The 8,027-nt window shown below is 39.3% G+C and overlaps 3 protein-coding genes and 1 long non-coding RNA gene across 5 annotated transcripts; 2 read left to right on the plus strand and 2 right to left on the minus strand.

The window, feature by feature from the left end:
• Positions 1–237: 237 nt before the first annotated feature.
• LOC113465311 (cytochrome c oxidase assembly factor 5) lies at positions 238–4,253 on the plus strand. Of its 2 annotated transcripts, none has more exons than XM_026824379.1 (2): positions 238–316; positions 3,702–4,253. In XM_026824379.1, exon 2 carries the CDS (start codon positions 3,706–3,708, stop codon positions 3,952–3,954), a length of 249 nt encoding a protein of 82 aa, XP_026680180.1. In that variant the 5' UTR covers positions 238–316; positions 3,702–3,705; the 3' UTR covers positions 3,955–4,253. The 2 variants fall into 2 exon arrangements, with proteins under 2 accessions (XP_026680180.1, XP_026680179.1); XM_026824378.1 differs by lacking the exon at positions 238–316 and adding an exon at positions 3,170–3,312.
• On the plus strand, positions 444–3,311 carry LOC103510305 (transcription initiation factor TFIID subunit 3). The gene is made up of 3 exons (XM_026824387.1): positions 444–1,446; positions 2,305–2,574; positions 2,788–3,311. Exons 1-3 carry the CDS (start codon positions 444–446, stop codon positions 3,303–3,305), a joined length of 1,791 nt encoding a protein of 596 aa, XP_026680188.1. The 3' UTR covers positions 3,306–3,311.
• LOC113467902 lies at positions 4,112–5,199 on the minus strand. Its single transcript, XR_003391825.1, has 2 exons — positions 4,749–5,199; positions 4,112–4,430 (listed from the first exon to the last, which is right to left on the minus strand). It is a non-coding gene; the product is annotated as an uncharacterized LOC113467902 (long non-coding RNA).
• Positions 5,200–6,429: 1,230 nt separating this feature from the next.
• Positions 6,430–7,839, minus strand: LOC108252520 (piggyBac transposable element-derived protein 4-like). The gene has a single exon (XM_017444519.1). It carries the CDS (start codon positions 7,837–7,839, stop codon positions 6,430–6,432), a length of 1,410 nt encoding a protein of 469 aa, XP_017300008.1.
• Positions 7,840–8,027: the final 188 nt, after the last annotated feature.

The raw sequence follows: 8,027 nt of genomic DNA on the forward strand, positions 1-8,027 counted from the left end.
CTATAGAATTTCAATAGCTGGCTTTCCAAAGCTTTGATACCTTTTAGAGTTTTAATGTTGTGCAGGAAGTCTAAAAACGTTTTTTTAGTAAAGAAAAAAAATTAGCACTTTTTGGAGGGAAAATCGCGAACGAGTTAAAAAAGTGTGTTTGGCAGCCACTCTTTAGCATCGGAAAAGTCAGCACCATACGTGTGCCGTCAGCACGCTTGTAGCAGCCTTGAAAAAGCCCACATGCCCCTCTTAAAAGAAGGGATATCTACTTGAGATGAGTTTTTTGGGGTTCCATCTGTAACCAGAGTTGAAATTTCAGTACAAGGTAATTATTCCCAACTTGTAAGATGGCATCTCATTCAAGGTATACAAGGGAACTTGCCAGCATTGCTGTAGCTCAAATATGTCAGACTGTGGGTTGGAATTCTTCTTTGACCACTCCTCTCAACATTATGGTCCATGTTATGGACGGATACTTCAAGGAACTTGCCAGAAATATCCACCAGTATTCAGATCACTTTGGACATGGAACTCCGTCCATGGAGGACGTGGTCTTGGCATTCTATGAGATGGGCATCTTGGGTGCAGAACTTGAGAATTACATGGAGAATGTAACTCCTGTGTTACCAGCTATCAAAGTACCTGCATACCCTGTGAAGAAAGAATCAAATTTGAGATTTTTGAAACCTGGCAGCCGAGAAGTTGTTACCCGGCCTGTCCATGTTCATGAGCATCTACCTGCTATGTACCCAGAATTAGAGGAAGAATCTTATACCCCAATAGGACCTGAAAATGTTCCTGACACATTCAAACGGCCAAGTGAACCTCTTGTAGGTAATGAAGCAAAGAAAATAAAATTAGAAGAAGAGTGTTTACCAATGCGGGAAGTGCTAAGTGTTATGATGACAACCTCAGGGTTCTTATCTCCTGCTAGAGAAGGAAAACTTCCCGAGTCTAGATTACCAGTGATTACATCAGATTGTAGATCAAGCTCCCCCTCTTCTCATTCATACCCTACCGTTCCTCCAGAAGTGAAAGGAGAGTTTAGAAAATCAAAGAAGAAATCATTGGAACATAGAAAAGGATCAGCAGATGGTCAAGAAGATGTTAATGTACAGAAACTAATCAGTATGAAGGAAACATCCAAGCTGAAGGCATTCAAAGGTTTGAAAATACCTAAATTAGGAGATGGACATCAAACCAAAATCAAATCAAAAGAACACAAGCATCACCACCACCATCACCATCATCACCACCATAAGAAAGACAAGGACAGAGAACACAAGAAGAGGGACATGGAGCATAAGGAGAAAGATAGAGAACACAAGGAAAAGGATAGAGAACATAAAGAAAAAGAGAGAGAGCACAAAGAAAAAGATAGAGAACATAAAGAACACAAGGAAAAAGATAAGGAGAAAGAACAAAAAGATAAAGAACTTAAAAGAGGGACATGGAGCATAAGGAGAAAGATAGAGAACACAAGGAAAAGGATCGAGAACATAAAGAGAAAGAGAGAGAGCACAAAGAAAAAGATAGAGAACATAAAGAACACAAGGAAAAAGATAAGGAGAAAGAACAAAAAGATAAAGAACTTAAGGAATATAAAGAAAAAGAAGCTAAAGAAATCATGGATAAAGACTTGGCTCTCAAGAAATCATTTCCCAGTTCTCCTCCTGCAACTGACATTGAACCAAATCCTGTTACTTCTCCAATAGCAACACCTGAACCTATTGAGAAGATTACATCAGAACCGGACAAAATTAAATTGAATATCTTCAAGAAACTACAAACCAAACCTAAAGATGAAAAAGAAAAGGAGAGAGAAAAAGAAAAGGAGAGAGAAAAGGAGAAAGAGAAGGAGAGAGAAAAGGAGAAAGAGAAGGAGAGAGAAAAGGAAAGAGAAAGGGAGAGGGAAAAGGAAAGAGAAAGGGAGAGGGAAAAGGAAAGAGAGAGAGAAAGGGAGAGGGAAAGAGAAAAGGAGAGGGAGAGAGAAAAGGAGAGGGAGAGAGAGAGAGAAAGGGAGAGGGAGAGAGAAAAAGAAAGGGAAAGAGAGAGATTGGAGAAGTTGAAAAAGAGAAAGAGAAAGGGAGAGAGAAAAAGAAAGAGAGAGAGAAAGGGAGAGGGAAAGAGAAAAGGAGAGGGAGAGAGAGAGAGAAAGGGAGAGGGAGAGAGAAAAAGAAAGGGAAAGAGAGAGATTGGAGAAGTTGAAAAAGAAGAAAGAAAAAGAAATGAAACAGACAGAAGAAGATGATCAGGCAGTTGTGAGGCAGAGTGCCCCAATGTTCCCATTCCAATTCTCTCCGTTCCCATCAGTAGCAGGACCTGGACTCATTCCAAGACTTCCCCCTATGCTACAACATCCTCTGATTCCACAACCTCTAGTACATCCCCCCGGCACTCCTCCACCGTCAAAGATGAAAGACAAAGTTAGTCCTAAAGACAAGACAAGTCCCAAGGAGAAAATGAGTTCTAAAGAAAAGACAAGCCCTAAAGAAAAGGAATACTCCAAAGTTAAAGACGTTGAGCTTGGAGTTACACCCATGGTGCCAAACATTGTGAAAGTGACATCTTCAGAAGATCTTGGTGAAATTAAGAAAGACAAAAGCATCAAGAAAGACAAGAAGACTCACAAGAAGAAAGAAAAAGAGAAAATTAAAAAGAAAAAAGACAAGAAAGACAAAGATAAGATTAAAAATAAGGAGAAGGACAAAGAGAAGAAGGTTGACAAGGAAAAAGAGAAAGGAAAGAAGGAAGAGAAGGAGAAGAAGGAAGAGAAAGAATTCAAGATGAAGGAAGACAAAGAAAAACCAGTTGAAAAAATAAGAAAGGAAGAAAAGGATTCAGAAAAAGAAAAGAAATCCAAAGACAAGGATAAGAAACTGAAGAAAGAGAAATTGAAAAAGAAAAAGAAGGAAAAGGAAAGGTCAAGTCATGAGAAGGAAGTTATTCCAAAGCTCACATTTAAATTTGGCACTGACATGGAAGAGAAGACAAAACGAGAGAGTTCTCCAAAGATTGTCATCAAGCCAGTCAAGTCTCCTAGTCCACCACCTGTTGCAGCTGCTGATGAGTATGATACAGGTGACTCTAAACAGGTGTGGATATGTCCAGCATGTGGTGTACAGGATGACGGTAGTCTCCCTATGATAGGATGTGATGGGTGTGATGCATGGTATCACTGGGTGTGTGTGGGATTAGTAGCAGAACCTGAGACGTCAGACTGGTTCTGTCCCAAGTGTAGTAAAGTGGATGAAGGCTCAAGGAAAGAGAAGAAGAAGCGGGGTCGCAAGAAGAAGACACATCAAGATATGTGAACCAAGAGTTAGTATGATTGTACCTATCTCTCTTCCTATTCTGTACCACTTTACACTTCTGTTTGTGCAGCAATCAAATATCTTTGTCCCAAGCTAACTGAGCTTGTTCAATGGGGTGTTCAAATTGGGAAATTTGGCGTTTTTAAACCCGTTGAATTCAATCATGTGGGGTTCCTAACAGCAATTGCTGAGGTCCTACTCAGGTTTTAATAATACAAAAGTTGCAGTGAAATTTAAATCAAATGCGAAGTGCAATGTTTTTTCTACAAACACCCTCATAAATCAGATTAGGAAAATGAATTTCAATCGTACACTTTGCCACTAAGGCAACCTGTATTTGTATCAAACATTTCTCTTTAGGCAAGGTGTTAATCAATTGGATATTTCTGTTTGCAGAATCATGAGCACTTATCGTTTTGAGCGTGATCCGTCAGAACTCGTGGACAAATCAGCATGTGCGGGATCCAGGGCAGATCTGAAGCTATGTCTCCTCGAGACAGACTGTGTGCAGGTGGATAGGAAAACACCCAGACAATGTTTACGGGAAGGCCTCGCACCGCAGTGTGAGGCTCTGAAGAATACTTTCTTTGAGTGTAAAAGATCTCTGTTGGATAACCGAACGAGGTTTAGAGGCCACAAGGGCTACTGAGTTGTTCCAGATTTAGATGTAGTTATTTTTGAAGTGATTCTTAAAGTTTTGATTGATGTATTCTCACGTAACTTTGTGAAGATTGATTTTAACTAAAGGTAAGTAAATAAGAACACTAGTAACTTTAACTCTTCACAGGGAGGGGTATATTTTTTTCTTCTGTTACTATTTCTTATTCGGACATGGTTTGCCATATCTGGCATCTTCAGTGTTGCTTAGTTTTGTTTTGTATTGGATACATGATATTTACATTGAATAAAGGTTGGAATGGTCAGCATTGCCTTTGAGGTTTAGCAATGATTTTACCCTTTGTATGGAAAACAAATACTACTTCACTTCTTGTATTCGGTTTCTATACAACCCAATAGTCAGAGTGGACCTTCACAAAGTTACTGAGACTAATCAAGTATAATTAAAGAGCTTGCTCATGTATGTACCATTGTTATTTTCACGACACCAATGCATGTCTCATTTACCTTTGTGGACTTTTATTCGGACATGGTTTGCCATATCTGGCATCTTCAGTGTTGCTTAGTTTTGTTTTGTATTGGATACATGATTTTTACATTGAATAAAGGTTGGAATGGTCAGCATTGCCTTTGGGGTTTAGCAATGATTTTACCCTTTGTATTGAAAACAAATACTACTTCACTTCTTGTATTCGCTTTCTATACAACCCAATAGTCAGAGTGGACCTTCACAAAGTTACTGAGACTTTAATCAAGTATAATTAAAGAGCTTGCTCATGTATGTACCATTGTTATTTTCACGACACCAATGCATGTCTCATTTACCTTTGTGGACTAAAAGGAAATGTATTTGCAATCGCAAAAAAAAAAATCAAGTAGTACATACATATACTGACTGTATAAGTATGTTCATATTTATCTCTTATAACTTTCTTTCAGTAAATTATAATGAAACTGTAAAAATATTTATATTAATTAATTATTATTAGAGATATCACTATTGTCAGGTATAAGTATAATAGCGCGGTCAAACTTTCTTGACTTGGCGGGGCGGAGCGCTACCGCGCTCCTTAATTAACCTAAAGTCCTAAGATTTTTTTTTTTTTTTTAATGAAATTCAAATTTATTTGTTTCTATTGAATTGACATACTTTGATAAGGAGGCAAAAGTTGTATCCATGTTTTATCCCTCAAGTCTACAGTCTGATGTTGTAAGGCACGTCCAACAATAGAATCAACAAAGATTATACACTTGGGGATTATGTTCCCCCCCCCCCCCGTTCCTTCTATTTCTCTCCTTCCATTATTCTTCGTGACGGATAGAAAGGACGTGATAGAAAGTATAATAAATTGCAACTTGCTCCTTTATCTCTTCTAACATTGCTATGTTTTATTCTGCTCAGATTGTGTGACTAGAAATTCATTGGAGAAAATATGTAGGGCTGGTAGCTGGTAGGTACCTTTTGGGTTGATGGGGACCCGAAAAAGAAGGGCAATAGAAAGAAATGGAGCCAGTTGCAATTGGGAAAATATTATTAATAAAGGTCGATTCCTACGTAAAAAGTTGTGAAAAATTCGAATCTGAGGTCAAAACTCCAAAAAAGTCACTTTAAAAGGTCGAAAATTCAATTTTTAATTGCCGTTCCAATGACAAAGTTCAAAGAGTTGTGTGACGTCAGACTTAACGTCAAAATGGCAGAAACGCTTGCGCACAAACAAACGAAGCGGGAGTCATGAATTATGACGTCATCGCCTACGGGAGCGTATGCCGTGACGTCAAACTTCACGATTTACCTGTATTTTTTTTAAATCGATTTATCTCGGTATCTAGAAGTCGTAGAAGAAAAAGAAATTCCGTTGGTCCTCATTTTTCCTGCTCTATGACTTTGAAACATCACCAAGTAAGCGCAACTGATCTATTGTACACATCGCTATAACAAAATATCGCAAGTTCAAATGCCGCCCAGACTGAACTTTATCCTTAACAGATAAGGTTCGTTCGTGGAATGGCTGTCTTTTGCATATCCTCTTCGATTTCGGAACAATAAGAACTCAATAGTCCTAAACTAAAATGGACGCGGCACACAAGGAATTAAGAAGAGACCGCCTTAACATAATAATAATAATAGCAGTTCCCTTTTAAAACCCCTCAAAAAAAAAAAAAAAAAAAAAACCGTATAGGTACGTAAAATTTTGTACATTTTATTTGACAAGTTGGTAATTACATACCAACATATAAAATAATGTACCTAAATCTAAACTAAGTTTGTACACGGATAGATAGAAGGAATCTGCTTTTTTTTATATACAACTTGATATGTACATACATGTACGTATAATGCAGTCAAGTCTGATACATATCTACATTTCTTTATATAAGATGAAAAAGCACTGAAACACTCATCTTTTTTTTTTATTATTGAGGCGTTACTTGGATATTCATGCATCTGAGCGTGTGCAGAAACCTGAAGTGCCTTTCAACATACACATGTGTACCTGAAGGTAAGTTACTGTTCATAGCATGAGCCGCATATCTTAACCAAATGCTCAATACAGAGGAACTTGCGGCAATGTTTACAAATATTGGTAGTCTTCCTATTCTTCTTGCTTGGACACTCCTGACATCTATGTCGTGATGTAGGGGGGCACTCCAAGGCAACAGTCGGTATCTGACTCTTTGTGATCTTGGCTATCCTTGCCTTCATAGTGATGGGTACAGATTCACACAGGAGTCTCGCGACGAGATGATCATGACACAAACTCATGGAGAGATCACGTATGAAATCTCGACGTGACGTGACATCATTCCCATTACAACGTGATATGATCAGAGCGTTCGTAGCGGCAGTATTGAGAAGGAAATAAAACACAAGCATTGGCCATCGTGTGCCTGGCGTATTCACTGTAATACTATCATGTGAGTCTGTGACGCGATCTACCATATCATGTACCGTGCTCACCAATGTGTTCAACTCATCAGGGTTCTCATCAGGTCGTGTGGACGCTGTCACCAGGCAGGATTTCTTCTTCAGTGTGGCTACCAACGTGACGTCCTCTGTATATCCAACTTGTATCCGTTTCCTACTCCCCCACTGCTTGGCTGAGGCAAAGTGTTTGGGTATGGCTTGCTCATGTCTATCCCATCGTCCCACCAGGTAGGTCTGCTTGGATAATAACTTCTTAGCGAGTAGTGGCGTCGCATAGGGATGATCACAGATGACAGTACGTCCTTCATGTAGCACAGGCGTGCATAGTCTCAGCACAACACTCTCGGGGGAGTTATCAACCTTGTGCTCTCCCTCTACTTGGTTAGGTACATCTATCTCAAAGTTGAACGTATAGAACATGATAGCATCCAGTGCAGTATAGAACTTGACACCATACTTCTTGGTAGAGTTGGGTAGGTATTGCTTGAACGAGCACTTGCCTTGGAATGGCTCGTATTTCTCTTTGATAGACACGAGGTCAGATACAGAGAACACCTTCTGACAGTTCTGTAAGAACATCTCTGTCATAGTTCTCACCTGTGCTAACTTATCCTGTTCCTTCCTAGTGGGTCTCGTCTTGATGTCATCAAAGTTGAGTGAGCGTGAGAGGAACTGGAATCTGGTGTAAGACATGGTGAGGGAGAAGATCTCTATCCCCGTACCGTCCGTACGCCACAGGTCTGCTGGAGAGAGGAAGTTATTACCGTACATGCTACACATGTAGAGGAGGCCGCACAGAGCACGTAACTCAGCCAGGTCTGTGTACTTCTCATTCAGATCTTTCTTCTTCTCATCACGATTGACCAGGATGAATTTGTTCGTACACCGCACGATTTCTTCAAGAAAGGCATTGTCAAAGAATAGTTTCCAGCAATCTAGAGGGGAGAAGGCATCCTTGGCAATATTCTGAACACCTGGGTAGTGGGACATTTGAACTTTGTCTTTCTTGGTTGTTGGCCTGGTGGGGTACCTGAAAAAGAGTAAAGAATTAAATTTTGGAAATAAATATTTTTAAATTCATAAAACAAAAAAAATCCAATCATCACGTACCTACCTATAATACCTATATGTATAGATGGTGGTTATACACAGGGTTAAAAAAAACTAATAATAATACC

Source organism: Diaphorina citri, unplaced genomic scaffold (genome assembly GCF_000475195.1).
Source record: "Diaphorina citri unplaced genomic scaffold, Diaci psyllid genome assembly version 1.1 scaffold580, whole genome shotgun sequence".
In the NCBI taxonomy this organism is placed as follows: domain Eukaryota; kingdom Metazoa; phylum Arthropoda; class Insecta; order Hemiptera; family Psyllidae; genus Diaphorina; species Diaphorina citri.